Source organism: Phytophthora cinnamomi, assembly GCF_018691715.1.
Source record: "Phytophthora cinnamomi strain GKB4 chromosome Unknown Contig68, whole genome shotgun sequence".
Lineage (NCBI taxonomy): Eukaryota > Oomycota > Peronosporomycetes > Peronosporales > Peronosporaceae > Phytophthora > Phytophthora cinnamomi.
In genome coordinates, this window is record NW_027151001.1 from 441,408 (window position 1) to 454,753 (window position 13,346).

The 13,346-nt window shown below is 58.9% G+C and overlaps 7 protein-coding genes across 7 annotated transcripts; 4 read left to right on the forward strand and 3 right to left on the reverse strand.

Annotated features, from left to right (window-relative positions):
- Window positions 1-127: 127 nt before the first annotated feature.
- IUM83_07708 (Calcineurin B protein 9) lies at window positions 128-1,171 on the reverse strand (the record flags this gene model as incomplete). Its single annotated transcript, XM_067932028.1, has 4 exons — window positions 128-238; window positions 331-437; window positions 512-677; window positions 743-1,171. 4 exons carry the CDS (start codon window positions 1,169-1,171, stop codon window positions 128-130), a joined length of 813 nt encoding a protein of 270 aa, XP_067786434.1.
- A 186-nt stretch (window positions 1,172-1,357) lies between these two features.
- IUM83_07709 (aardvark protein) lies at window positions 1,358-2,175 on the forward strand (the record flags this gene model as incomplete). The annotated part of the gene is made up of 4 exons (XM_067932029.1): window positions 1,358-1,520; window positions 1,606-1,737; window positions 1,834-1,965; window positions 2,057-2,175. 4 exons carry the CDS (start codon window positions 1,358-1,360, stop codon window positions 2,173-2,175), a joined length of 546 nt encoding a protein of 181 aa, XP_067786292.1.
- Window positions 2,176-2,328: 153 nt separating this feature from the next.
- IUM83_07710 (serine/threonine-protein phosphatase 2A catalytic subunit B) lies at window positions 2,329-3,521 on the reverse strand (the record flags this gene model as incomplete). Its single annotated transcript, XM_067932030.1, has 2 exons — window positions 2,329-2,588; window positions 2,666-3,521. The coding sequence occupies 2 exons, from the start codon at window positions 3,519-3,521 to the stop codon at window positions 2,329-2,331; spliced, it is 1,116 nt and encodes a 371-aa protein (XP_067786295.1).
- Window positions 3,522-4,795: 1,274 nt separating this feature from the next.
- Window positions 4,796-7,618, forward strand: IUM83_07711 (putative RCC1 and BTB domain-containing protein; the record flags this gene model as incomplete). Its single annotated transcript, XM_067932031.1, has 13 exons — window positions 4,796-4,909; window positions 4,985-5,120; window positions 5,190-5,226; window positions 5,295-5,419; window positions 5,522-5,836; window positions 5,913-6,157; window positions 6,262-6,453; window positions 6,536-6,802; window positions 6,867-6,945; window positions 7,015-7,072; window positions 7,165-7,225; window positions 7,330-7,416; window positions 7,490-7,618. The coding sequence occupies 13 exons, from the start codon at window positions 4,796-4,798 to the stop codon at window positions 7,616-7,618; spliced, it is 1,845 nt and encodes a 614-aa protein (XP_067786368.1).
- A 168-nt stretch (window positions 7,619-7,786) lies between these two features.
- Window positions 7,787-9,482, reverse strand: IUM83_07712 (Lipoamide acyltransferase component of branched-chain alpha-keto acid dehydrogenase complex; the record flags this gene model as incomplete). Its single annotated transcript, XM_067932032.1, has 4 exons — window positions 7,787-8,045; window positions 8,125-8,471; window positions 8,553-8,623; window positions 8,702-9,482. The coding sequence occupies 4 exons, from the start codon at window positions 9,480-9,482 to the stop codon at window positions 7,787-7,789; spliced, it is 1,458 nt and encodes a 485-aa protein (XP_067786294.1).
- A 379-nt stretch (window positions 9,483-9,861) lies between these two features.
- IUM83_07713 (Xylulose kinase) lies at window positions 9,862-11,541 on the forward strand (the record flags this gene model as incomplete). Its single annotated transcript, XM_067932033.1, has 1 exon — window positions 9,862-11,541. The coding sequence occupies one exon, from the start codon at window positions 9,862-9,864 to the stop codon at window positions 11,539-11,541; it is 1,680 nt and encodes a 559-aa protein (XP_067786293.1).
- Window positions 11,542-12,030: 489 nt separating this feature from the next.
- IUM83_07714 (2-oxoisovalerate dehydrogenase subunit beta, mitochondrial) lies at window positions 12,031-13,289 on the forward strand (the record flags this gene model as incomplete). Its single annotated transcript, XM_067932034.1, has 3 exons — window positions 12,031-12,945; window positions 13,030-13,152; window positions 13,230-13,289. 3 exons carry the CDS (start codon window positions 12,031-12,033, stop codon window positions 13,287-13,289), a joined length of 1,098 nt encoding a protein of 365 aa, XP_067786427.1.
- Window positions 13,290-13,346: the final 57 nt, after the last annotated feature.

Sequence of the window (13,346 nt, forward strand, 5' to 3'; positions counted from 1 at the left end):
AAGGATAGCATTGCGAATTTGTTAATGAATGCGCGGAGCTGAGCTAGCCTCGCTTGAGCTTGCAAATGCACTAGGGTCACAAAGAGACTTGCTCGCACGAAGCTCTCGACTGAGCTACTATTGTGGCTTACTGGGGAACAGTGATACTCATCGAGTGAACCTTCTCAAGGTGGCTAAGCACGCCAAACGCGTCCACCGTCAGGAAGTCGAAGAGCCCGGGGTGCTTCGCATCAAGAGCCTGCACGGAAGACCGCAACAATTGGTAGGTTAACGGTATGCTCGCATGCAGTACAGAACGCATGGGACTCGCTCGAAGAGAGCGACACGCACCTGGTACTCGTTCAAATCGATAACTCCGTTGCGGTCCAGGTCGGCATCCAGGAACGTGTTATCCACAATGTGGGCCAGTTGGTCCTCTGACAGCGAGATCTCCAGCTCTGTCCCAATCAACAGCCAACCCAGTCAGCAAAACCTACAGAAACAACCACCGGAATAAAACCAAAGCACGCACCGCTGCACTCCGCGAGACACGAGCGCAGCAGCTCCGTGGTCATCTTCTTGGTGATGAACCCGGTGCCCTCCGGGTCCAGCAGGTAGAACGACAGCATGAGCTTCTGCTCCCGCGTGGCCTTCTGGCTCAGCAGCGACAAGCCCTTCATCAGGTCCTCGAACGTCACCTGCAGATAGAAACACGACCTATAAGCACCCTGCAACGAAATTCCCTCCCTCTGTCCCATCGTACGTGTCCCTTCTTGTCCATGTCGAAGATCGCGTAGAGGCGCTTGACGTAGAGGCTCGAGGTGTTGCCGTCGCCGCCCGCCAGGAAGCGGAAGAACTCGTCCTTGGGGATGACCACGGCGTCGTTCTCGTGCTGGCCCAGCACCGCCGCCAGGTGCTTGCGGATGGACAGCATCTCGTGCTGCGAGAACACGGCGGACACGTCTACGTCGCCCAGCTTCGTCTCCAGCAGCGAGTGCGTCGGCGGCGGCGGAGGCGGCGCTGACACGGTGCGATGCGCGTTGGCCGGGGCGGGGGCCGCCGTCGGAGTCGGAGCCGGGGCCGACACGGGTGCGGGCGGCGCAGACAGAGTGGGCGCGGACGCGGGAGAGCTGCGCGGGGCGCTCGTCGGCGGCGGCGAGGGCGGCGAAGGCTTGGCCTGCTTGTTCCCCATGTCGACTACTGCTATAGAGAAGGTCTCGAAGTGAGAGGATACTGATACCGGTACCGAGGTAAATATTGCTCTGCAAGTGTTTGTAGCAGTCAAAGCGAACAGCTCTACAAGGGGTACGATGGAATCAGCCAATGAGAACGCGGGGCGCGTAATCCGCAATTACCGAAATACCGACTTATACCGACAATGGTGGTGGTGCGCTCGAGCACGCGCGTGCACGAGGACGGCAAGGAGGCGGCGGTGGCCGTGCCCGGCGAGGTGGCCGAGGCCATCGCCATGGTGCAGAGCGACTCTCCGCTCGTGGCGGCCGAGGGCTTCTCCAAGCTCTCGCACGCCACGTTCAACAACCGTAGGGCTCAGAAGTCAATTGGCATTTCATGAACCGTTGGCGTTGCAGCGTCTCATTAACTCTTCGTTGCTTCTTCTCGGCGCAGCGGTGGGCAAGGAGGCGGCAGGCGAGGCGGGCGCCATCAAGGCCATTGTGGACGCCATGGAGCGCAACATCTCCAACGGAACTGTGCAGGAAGACGGCTGCCACGCGCTGCGCAATGTCGCATTCCACTGCTGTAAGCTAGGCTAGGCCTTTGGGGTGGATCGGATGCTGCAGAAACTGCAGAATTATTAACGTAATGGTGTCTCTTTGTGTGCTGATTGCTGTTTAGTGCCCAATCTGGCGCTGGTTCGGGAGCAAGGCGCGATCGCAGCTGTGCTCAAGGCCATGGAGACCCACCCGGAGAATGAGGCTCTGCAGGCTGAGGGCTGCTGGGCGCTGCTGGTCTTCTGCTCCAACACAGGTACAAATGCTTGTTGCTGTTGTTGTTTTTCTGGGTGGATGGAGCGCATGCCTCAGCTCATTTGGTCTGATTGTTGTTGCCCTTTGAGCAGACGAGAACGCCGCCGTGGCCAAGCCGAACGCGTCGTTGGTGCACAAGGCTGTCGCTGCGTACCCGTCCAACGCCGACATCCAGAGCCGTGGACGTTTTCTCATGGTGCTCCTTGCCTAACCTGGTACGGTGCACGGAATAGGGACCCTAGGCGGAGACGCAGGACGAGGGAGCGCGGAGACTGATGTAGGCGTAGACGTCGAGCATATATTACTGTCTCTCTGCCTGTTTGCTACAGCTGCAGCAGAATCAATGGTTGGCCATGCATAATACTTATACTTGCTGCTTGAACGACCCGTAGCTCGCAGCCCCGTACCCCGTAGGCGCCTCGTAGAGGCCGTACTCCGGGTGCTTGTGGCGTTTGTGGATGTTCTCTAGCTCCACGAGGCTGAGCACACTGGAGCCAAGTCCCAACAGGCAGCCAGAGGCGAAGGGCACCACGCAGGCCTGGAACGAGAACAGCACCGAGAACGGGTCCATGAACTGCAGCGTCGACGACAGGAAGAAGCCGATCATGGCCATCATGTTCAAGCCTGCACGAAAAGACACCAGGAAAAAGTCAGCACAGGGTTCATATCAGTTGAGGTAACGGAAGACAGCGGCAACGCACCAGTGACCCAGGTCTCGAGCGTCGTGAGACGGCATGAGAACCACTGGTGGACGACCTCGACGTGCGCCAGGTAGGCGCTGAGCAGCAGCAGGAACGACCCGGCGAAGAAGGGCACCCAGTAGCCCACGATGAGGCTGAGTTCGTCGCGCTTGACGTCCACGACGCCGAAGTTCTCCGAGTCGGATCTGACCCACACGTAGGCGCGCGCGAAGACGTAGAGCAGCGAGCCGAGCATGCCCAGGATGGCGGTCCAGAAGTCGATGCGGCTCGGGAAGAAGCCGACGTACTGGCGCTCCAGCACGGGCTCGGTGCCGTGGAAGTACTCCTCCAGCCAGATCTCGAGGTTGTGGCAGCAGTTGATGACCTCCAGGTACGTGATGGCGTGGTAGGCGAGGAAGAAGACGGCGGCGAGCAGCAGCGGCAGGTCCACGGACGAGTGCACCTGGTTGCCCGGCTCGCGGGCGGCCTTGTAGCCGCGCGCGCCGTGGGCCATGGCCTCGCCCGCGACGCCCGAGAGGAAGAGCGTGAAGGCCACGATGGCGCAGAGGCCGGCCCAGAAGCTGAGCGAGTGGGCCTTCCAGTTCTTGCCGTGCCAGGCGCGGTAGAGCGTGGTCATCATCTTGCGGTGCGCGCGCGAGGACCAGACGATGCGCTTCTGGTCCACGGTGTAGAAGTCCACGAGCGTGGGCGAGAAGGCGTCCACGCCGTAGTAGACCGAGTTGACGCTGTCGGGCGCGGGCACGATGAGCTCCTCGGAGGCCACGCGCGAGTAGGACGACGACACGGACGAGGCCGTGGGGCTCGTGGCCGCGTAGCCGCCGTGCTGCAGCAGCGGCAGGTCCTTCTTGACCACCATGGGCGGAGGAGGAGGTGAGAGCTGAGGCCGAGGCGGCGAATTCAAGACTCCCTCACGCGCGGCGAGGCGAGGCGATCGACCGAGTGGCGGCAGCTGGCGAAGGTGGCGGCTGTCTGCCTTGGTCTGTTTCGGAAAATCTGGAAAAACTTTCCGCTCGCGTTCCCGAATTAGCCGGCTGAGGTTGGCCTCGTATTTCTGGGCTGGGGAGCGGAGTGGAGTTCGTCTGGCAAGCAGAGCGCCAAGGCTTCGAGTTGATGGACGTGCGCGCCAGCGGGATAGAAGCTAAGTGAGGGCCTCGCCAAGCCCAGCGGCTGGCTGGCTTGGGTCGATCTTGGGGCGTTGAAGCCGCTCCGCGCAGAAACGGGCGCGCCACTGGTTTTCACTATGGCCGTGTTCGAATTTCGCGCGGCCCAAATGATCCCTCCGCCACGCCTGTGCAGGTAGCCCGCGCTGTCTCGGAGCGCGGCTGGTCATGGACTGCAGCGCAGTCTGCACCGGGGCTAGATAGCTCGCTTGCTGGCTGCTCGGCCGGCGCTGGCACCGGCACCAGAGCTTATCCTCGACGGCGGCTGGCGCGGCTCGGGGTGGAGCGCGCGCAGATAGGGGGCGAAACCGGCGGGCTCCCCTTCAAGCTGAGCGGGCAAAGGGAATTTTCTCGCGGATTCCGCCTGCCGCCGCTCTGCTGCAGACGTGCTGCCTTCCTGCCTTCCTGGGCTGGGCTCACTTCGCCTTCGGGGCGAGATCGCTGGCGGTGACGGCGCGCAGCTGGCGCGGGCTGCTTCAGCTTGGCCCGGCCGGTCCTGGCCAGCCGCTGCCGGGATGTTGCGTGCAAAGCGCTCACATCCTGTCGTGGCGGCGTTACTGCGCTGAGAGCAACTGGCTGGAGCGCAACCACAGCCCGCTCGCGCTCCAGCACACCTTGATGGTGGAGCGGCGAGCCACGTAACGGGGCAGCCATATCCGGGATATGATATCCCTACCTGTCTCGACGGGCTTGCTAGCTGCAATGGGCTGCAATGGGCTGCAGGTGTCCAACTTGGACTCCAAGGGCACGTCATGCAGCCGCCAGCGACCCGCAGGGCGTCCCACTGGGAATGACACCTGAGTTCGCCAGACGCGCAGCGATTGGCTGCCCAAAAGTCGTTCGACAAAAAGTTCGAACGCGACCGTTCGGCGAACGATCCGCTACCCACACATTTTGGGTTTCAAGTCCACATAGACGAGGCAGAAATCGAGGCCAGAATATCGCAATAGACGAAGCGATATCCTACGCGATGGCAGCGAACCACCTGCTCGCGACGCCGCCGGCCTTCGCGCTGCCCCTGGCCAGCGATGACGAGGACGAGGGCGACGCGCTCAACGTCGATGGCGTGTACAGCTTCGGCCAGGTGCGGCGGTCTGCAGTTTCCCGCTCGTAATGAACCAAGTACTATGATACATATCTCGGTATCTGCTATCTGCAGAACACGTACGGGGAGCTCGCGCTGGGCGACACGAGAGACCGCGGCGTGCCCACGCCAGTCGACCTCGGCGTCAGCAACCACGGCAAGCGCGTGGTGGACGTGGCCTGTGGAAATGAACAGACCGCCATCCTGTTCGGTGCGTCGGCTGCTTGGTTGGTGAAGCTGGTTGGACAGCGTTGCACTGATCGGTTCTGCAATTGAGCAGAGGATGGAGACGTCTACACTTGCGGCTATAACGACAGGTACATTGGCGAGCTATTGGTGACTCATTTCATTAGTGCAACTGACCTCGTGGTACTTTCACTTGCAGTGGGCAGTGTGCAATCGGCACGACGGAGCGCGTGCCGACGCTGCAGTTCTCGCCTGGCCTGAGCTCTAACCGCACAGTGCGGATTTTTTCGGGAAATGGCAGCGAGCACCTAGCAGCACTACATGGTAGGTAGAGAGGCTTGCGTTGAATCTGTGCTTGAAGAAGACGGGGGTATTGTTTTGACTTGTTGAGGTGGCTGTGTGGCTTTGGTGGGCTTCGATTGCTAGCAAATGGCAACTTGTACACTGTCGGGTTCAATATGCGCGGCCAGTTAGGGCTTGGCTCGTCAACTACTGTGATGGAGGCGACACTGGTGGAGGAACTGGCAGGTAAGCGTGTCGCCGACGTCGGCTGCAGCTACTTCCACACGGCAATCGTGATGGACAACGGCGACCTGTATGCCTGCGGATGCAACGACTATGGCCAGCTTGGGTTGGGTGACCACCACAATGGTGAGCTCGTGCCTCGACCAGTAGAATACTTCTTTCGGCGCCCCGTCCTAGCAGTCGCTTGCGGCCAGCATTACACCGTCGCTTCGCTCAGTACGTACAACATGATTCCAGGCATTGGCGCAACTTGTCAATGGGAACTAACAGTGCCGCATTGGGATTCGTATAGGAGACGGAGGTGTTGTTGCTTTTGGTAAAAATGATCATGGTCAGCTCGGACTCGACAGCACATCGGAGCCGGTATTACAACCTACACGGCTAGCTGCACCACTAGATAGAGCTGTGGTCCCGCAACTTTCGTGTGGATACCATCACACCGCGGTTGTCACCGAGGACGGTGCGGTGTACACGTTCGGTCGCAACGACTACGGCCAGCTTGGCCTCGGACACAAGATGCACATGGCACGCCCAGCGGTACGTAAGAATGTGAAGGGACTTTGCCTATCTCTTCGACCTCACTGACACCAGATCATTGTGCTCATACCTTTATGTTTTTGTTATCGAATGTCGCCATATAGAGGGTAGAAAGCCTGGCACGAATGAGAATCACCCAGGTGGCGTGTGGCTGCTATCACACTCTTGCTCTTTCAGATGACGGAAAAGTGTATCCATTTGGTCGTAACAACCACGGCCAGCTTGGATTAGAGACATCAGTCGACTGCTTAAGCCCACAGCTCATCTCTGTGCTGAGAAACAAAACTGTCACTAAGGTGCGTGTCCACGGAGAAGGGGTAGCGATCCTACGAGTTAGGTATTGATGAAGTGGTGTCTGTAATCCTTGCTTCGTTTTAGGTCGCTGCTGGATTTTATCACTCCGTTTGCTTAGTCGGTGCTACTGAAGCGGAGACCCCACCAGCAAATGGATCAGGAACACTGAGTGGAGACCTGCGCAAAATGCTTAATAACTCAACCCGGAGCGATGTTACCTTCGTGGTGGAGGGCCGTCCTCTCTTCGCACATAGCTGCATATTAGTAGCTCGTTGTGAGCCGCTTGAAAAAATGCTGGATGGCCGTATGAAGGACGGCTTGCAACCAGAAATTGTAATTCCGGAGTACTCGGTGGGTGGAATGTGTTGCTGTCCATGAACCTCCCTCGATATTCATGCCTGCGGTGATATGGCAGTATGATGTTTTCGCAGCTCTTATGGAGTTTCTGTACACTGACCAAGTGATAGCGCTTTCACAATCGGATCTGTTCGCAGGTGCGAGAATTGACATGATGGTTTTGTCAACGTTGGTAAAGTAGGCACTTACTTTGTGCTGTCAAATAGATTTTGTGCTTGAGCTACACGCACTGGCTGATCAGTACTTGGTCACAAGGCTTCGCAGGTGCGTTGTTCTATTGCTCTATCAAGTTTGTGCTATAGTTGCAGCGCTAACTTACATTTATCGGATGCTCTTCTACTTTTGTTTAATAACAGCACGTGCGAGAATGCGCTGCTACAGATTTTATCTGTGGAAAATGTTGTTATCATCATGGAGGTATGTGTGTGCATCTCGTTGGCTCATTCTTGTGTTTAGACGCACGTATACTAGTGGTACTAGGTAGGTAGTAACCTTGTCTGCTTGATATTCTGTGCGTGTAGTCGGCCCATTTCCGCAATGCGTACACGCTCAAGAAACGTTGTTTAAGTTTCGTTTTGGACCACTTCGCACGTGTGATCGCGACACAGGTGCGGTGATTGTCCTATTTCTTTTAGTAGGCGTATTCATCCATGGTGACTGAGGGCTTTCGTGTATCACTAGGCTTTCGTTGGGCTTCCTCAGGAATTGCTCCAAGAGGTATTGCTCATGGCTTCTCACCAGGGGGTCTCAATTCCTAATCAAACCAACACTGGAGGCGGAGCTTGCAGTGAGTACCTCCGCGATCGCTAGGAGTCTGATCATGGTAACCGTGTAAGCCAGTATCATTGCAAGCAAATCGAAAGTCTGAAGTAGGCACATCAAGCGTCACTTCAAAGTAGGTCAACAACTAAAAAAGTACTAACTCTCTTGGCAAAGGGTACGAGCTACCCTTCGCGCTGCTCTATTCATTCTGTTTGATCAACTCATTTCTGTCAGCATACTGACTGGCGTCTCGAGGTATGTCTTCCACTGGTTCGAGAAGCGGGCCATTGTCGCCCCATCGATCACGCGGTGATCGCCGCTCCAGGACACATTCATCAGGCGCATGGGCTCAACGTTGCCTTCTGCGTCATACCGCGGCAGCTTCTGGATCTTGCCAATCGCCCCGATGGCTACTTGAGGAACCATGAGGACGGGACTCATGTAGGTGCCGCCGATACTACCGATGTTGGAGATTCTTCACAACGCATATACACATCGATAAGTCAGAATCGCTCACCGCACTACCAAAAGCATTGTAAGATTGAAATACGCACGAGAACGTTCCCCCGGTCAAGTCGGCAGGAGCAAGCTTTCCGGCGACTGCGAGTTGCTGAAGACGGTTAAGATCCTCAGCAATCTCCATGATGCTCTTCGTCTGCACGTTCTTGACGTTTGGCACAATTAAACCAGTGGGCGTGTCCATGGCGACTGAAATGTTGTGTGCCGCGACAAGTGTGAGCTCCGTTTCACTCTCGTTCACCGTGGCGTTGAGCATGGGGTAGTGCTTTAGTGCCAGTGACGCGGCCTTGATGATGAAAGGCATGAACGAGAGCTTCACGCCGCGCAATTCAGCGAGCGGCTTCAGCTCGTTCCGGAGGTTGTACAGTGCATCCATTCGAATCTATCGAGCAATACAACGAACGGGCTTCGTTAGTACCTATCACCCAGCTGCACTAGCCCGCACAAAGTCTCCGAAGCTGACCTCGTCCGCGTAGCCGAAGTGAGGGATCTGCAGTGCCGCATTCATCGATTTGACCATCATCTTCTGGATAGCTGCGTACATGTACAAAACAACCACAGTATCTCAGCACGGGTAGCCCACTTCGAAGCACACTAACCAGCAAAACTTACGTGTCAGCGGCATCACCGTGTCCTGCTGCAAGTACGTCGCATTCGTTCCGTCCACAGCAGGAGGTGGCGTAGCAGCAGCCTTCTGACCCGCAGACGTCGCCGGTTGCGGCGGCTGGGCAGCCACCGCCTTGATGTACTCCAGCAAGTCTCCCTTGAGGATGCGGCCTTGCGGCCCCGTGCCCTCCACATCGTGCAGGTCGATGTTGTGCTCCTTGGCCAGTCGTCGCACCGACGGCGACGTGAGGAACTTCTCGTCGCTGTCAAGTCTGCGCGGCGCGATCGGGATCCTCGACGCGACGGGCGTCGGCGTCTGCACCGGCGTGGGAGCTGGCGCCACAGGAGCAGCAATAGCAGCAGGAGCGGCAGCCTTGGCGACGGGCGTGGGGGCCGCACGCGGGATGGGCGACGCCTTCTTCTTGCCGCCGCTCTGCACGGCCGCGGCTGTGGCCTCGTCCACGTCGATGTCGATGAGCGTGGAGCCCACCTTGGCCATGTCGCCCACCTCGTAGTGCACCTTGGTGACGACGCCGTCGTAGCGGCTGGTGATCTCCACCGTGGCCTTGTCGCTCTGCACCTCGCACACGTTCTGGAACTGCTTGACCTCGTCGCCGCTCTTGACGAACCACTGCAGCACCTCCACCTCGGCGATGCCCTCGCCGATGTCCGCCAGCTTGAACGGGATCTCGGGGAACGCGGCGACGGCGCCCGCGCGGAAGCCGCGGCAAGTGGCGGGTCGGCCCAGCACCAGGCGGTGCGTGCGCAGCAGCGAGGAGCTCAGCATTCGACGTACGCACGTGGTGTGCGGCTTCGGGCGCAAATTGAGAAATGAAGTGCAACCTCCAAGCGACGGATGGATCGACGGATGTTGCAGTGCCTCGAATAGAGCGCCCTGCGTGACGTCGCCAAGGGGTGGGGTTGTACATCTAAAAACAGCAGAGGGCTCGGGGAGGGGCGACGTGCTCGATTATAATAATTTGGGTCGAATTGACACCACACGTTGAAGCTGGTCGGTGTCATCTTCGAGCTGTACATGCACTAGCTGCCTTCGGGATCCACAACGAAAGTCTCGGATAGCTTTGCCTGTGTAGCGTAGCGCAGCCTCTCATTTTCCCTTTTTCCCGCTCCACGAAGCCCTTCTCCCCTCCTTCCCTGACACGAATATGATACTGGAAGCTCAAGACGACGCGCTCTTCCTGGGGCTGGACTGCTCTACGCAGAGCATGTCGGCCGTGGTTGTGGACGCCCGCGGCCAGGTGGTGTTCGAGAGCTCGTTCCGCTTCGACGAGCGCTTCCCGCGGTACGGCACGGACAACGGCGTGCTGCGCCCGAAGGAGAACGAGGTGGTGATCCCCTCGGTCATGTTCGTCGAGTCGCTGGACGCCATCCTGGAAGACCTGGCCAAGAGCCCCGTTGATGTGAGCAAGATCAAGAGTGTCAGCGGCAGCGCGCAGCAGCACGCATCCGTCTACTGGAGCAAGGACTTCTCGCTGCGTGCCTGCTTGGACGCCGCTGCCCAGTCTGGGGCTACTTCGATCATGGAGGCCATGGACAAGCAGCAGCAGTCAGCCTTTTGCCTGCCGAACGGACCAAGTTGGATGGACAGTTCCACGACGCGCTACTGCTCGGAGCTGGAGACTGCTGTGGGTGGAGCCGACCGCGTCGCCGAGATCAGTGGGTCTCGAGCGTACGAACGCTTCACGGGCAACCAGATCGCCAAGCGGATCCACGAAGACCCTGAGTTTCTGGAGAAGTGTGGGCGTATCGCTTTGGTGTCGTCGATGCTGACTTCGCTGCTGTGTGGCGACTACACCCCGATCGATGACAGCGATGGATCCGGCATGAATCTGCTCGACGTCCGCGAAAGGGTGTGGTCCCCTGAGCTCGTGAAAGCTACTGCCAAGTACAGCAGCTCGGCTGATGCCCCCGAGAAGCTGAAAATGGCACTGGGCTCGCAAGTGTCGCGAGCGTACTCGTCGGTGGGGGCTATTCACGCCTACTTCCAGAAGAAATATGGTTTTGCTGCTGACTGCAAGGTGATCCCGTTCTCCGGTGACAACCCGTGCACGCTTGCGGGTATTGGTCTCTCCCAGCCTGGCGATGTGGGCGTCTCGTTGGGAACGTCTAGTACTCTGTTCGCGGTTGTGCCAACGGAGGCAGCGCGCTTCTCCGGGAAAGAGGGCCACTTCTTTTGCAACCCGATCGACCCGGACACTGTCATGGCCATGATCTGTTTCAAGAACGGCTCGCTCACGCGCCAAGAAGTTCGCGACCGCCGCGCCGGTGCATCGTGGGAAAAGTTCGAGGAGCTGATGCAAGCCACTAAGGCCGGCAACGGAGCTACCACGGCGTTTTACTATCAAGACCCGGAAATCACTCCGTCAACGCTCAAGGCTGGCGTTGTCGGCTTCGACGCTAGCGGTGCTAGCACGGATATCTCGTTGGCGCCACCTGAAGTCGAGGTGCGTGCTGTGGTGGAGAGTCAATTCCTCTCGCTGCGTCTGCACGCGGAGCGACTGGGTGTGAACAAGCCGCAGCGTCTGATCGTGGTCGGCGGGGCCTCCGCGAACACATGCATGCTGCAAGTGCTCGCGAACGTCTTCAACGCACCGGTGTACCGCCTCACCTGCGCGTCCAACTCGGCTGCGCTGGGTGGTGCCTTCCGGGCCCGCCACGGATATGCCTGTGCCAGCAGCACTTCCGGATACGTGCCGTTCGACGTCGCCGGCAGTCTTGACTTCTCGCTGAGCGCTACGCCCATCGACCAGGACGCCAAAGTCTACACGTCCGAGCTGCCGCGCTTCGAAAGCCTGGAGAACCAGGCCGTCAGCCTGCTCAGCTGAGCTGCTTCTTCACCGTCTGTTGCTCCTGATCTGTCTGCTCAGAGAGCTCTCCCTTCTGCTTGCACCTCGATTCATGTGCAGCCAGCTCCAGCGTAAGTTCCAACTAACCAAAATGCAGTATCTTCAAGTGATCGTCACTACCAGACATCGAAGAGGTCATCCCTCCTCTGCCTCGAATAGAGCCCCCCGTGACGTCGCCCTCGGCTTGGTAAGCCCTGTCAAACCGCATTGAAGTTGGCAACAAAGCCGAGCGCAAACCGGTACCCAACCGGTCTGAAAAATGCGCGGTGACTTGCGTTCACTATGCAGGCGCAGAACTTCGCGTACATCGTCAAAACAATTTCCGTGATGCAGACGAAAAGACGGAAGCAAAAACGGGGCGCCACATGGATTGGAGAGCTGCAAGCTCAAGGTGAAGAAGCTCAAGGTGGCGGCGTCGTCAGTCCCTGAATAGCTCCGCTCCGTGCAAGCACGTCGCCGCCGCCTTCCATGTCCTTGCTGGCCCCGTCCCGCCGTCTGCTGCGCCGCGCACCGCTGGCCCGAGCGCTGCACGTCGCCCCGCCGCTCGCCCAGGCGCAGGAGGAGGAGGACGACGCGCTGCCCGTGCTCGAGACGGCGCCGATGAACATGTTCACGGCCATCAACGACGCCATGCGCGTGGCCATGGAGACGGACCCCAGCGCCGTGCTCTTCGGCGAGGACGTGGCGTTCGGCGGCGTGTTCCGCTGCTCCGTGGACCTGCGCGAGAAGTTCGGCAGCGACCGCGTCTTCAACTCGCCGCTGTGCGAGCAGGCCATCGCGGGCTTCGCCATCGGCTACGCGTCCACGGGGCGCACGGCCATCGCCGAGATCCAGTTCGCCGACTACATCTTCCCTGCCTTCGACCAGATCGTGAACGAGGCCGCCAAGTTCCGCTACCGCTCGGGCAGCGAGTTCGACTGCGGCAAGCTCACCTTCCGCGCGCCGTACGGAGCCGTGGGCCACGGCGGCCACTACCACTCGCAGTCGCCCGAGGCCTACTTTGCACACACGCCCGGGCTCAAGGTGGTGGTGCCCCGCAACCCCGTGGCGGCCAAGGGGCTGCTGCTGGCCTCGATTCGGGACCCCAACCCGGTGCTCTTCTTGGAGCCCAAGGCGCTGTACCGCGCGTCGGTCGGAGAGGTGCCGGTGGGGGACTACGTGCAGAACTTGAGCGAGGCGGAGATCGTGCGGCGAGGCACCGACGTCACGGTGGTGGGCTGGGGTGCGCAGATGAGAGTGCTGGAGGAGGCCTGCGGGTACGCTGAGGACGTGGGCATCAGCTGCGAGCTCATTGACCTGCAGACGATTTTCCCTTGGGACGCGGACACCATCGAGCACTCGGTGCGCAAGACCGGTCGGCTAGTCATCAGTCACGAAGCTCCGGTACGTTGCCGTGAAAAAAACTACTTCTTGTCTCCTTCGATGGTTCCAAGTTGAGGCTGACACTCTTTTTCTTTCGTGCTGTAGAAATCCGGAGGTTTTGCTGCGGAAATCTCATCTAGTATGCAGGAGCGGTGCTTCTTGAGTTTGGAGGCTCCCATCCAGCGTGTGTGCGGCTACGACACACCGTTCCCGCTGGCGTATGAATCGGTGGGTTCAATTCGCAGTTCAACCTGTCGGTCCAAACACATCGCTAACGATTTTTTACCGTTTTGTCTAACTGGTAGCACTATCTTCCCGATGCGCTGCGGAACTTCGAGGCGATTAAGAAAGTGGTGAACTACTAGGTAGCCGTTCACCCGCCTATGATTTACGATCACTTGCGATCATACACTCATATTTCA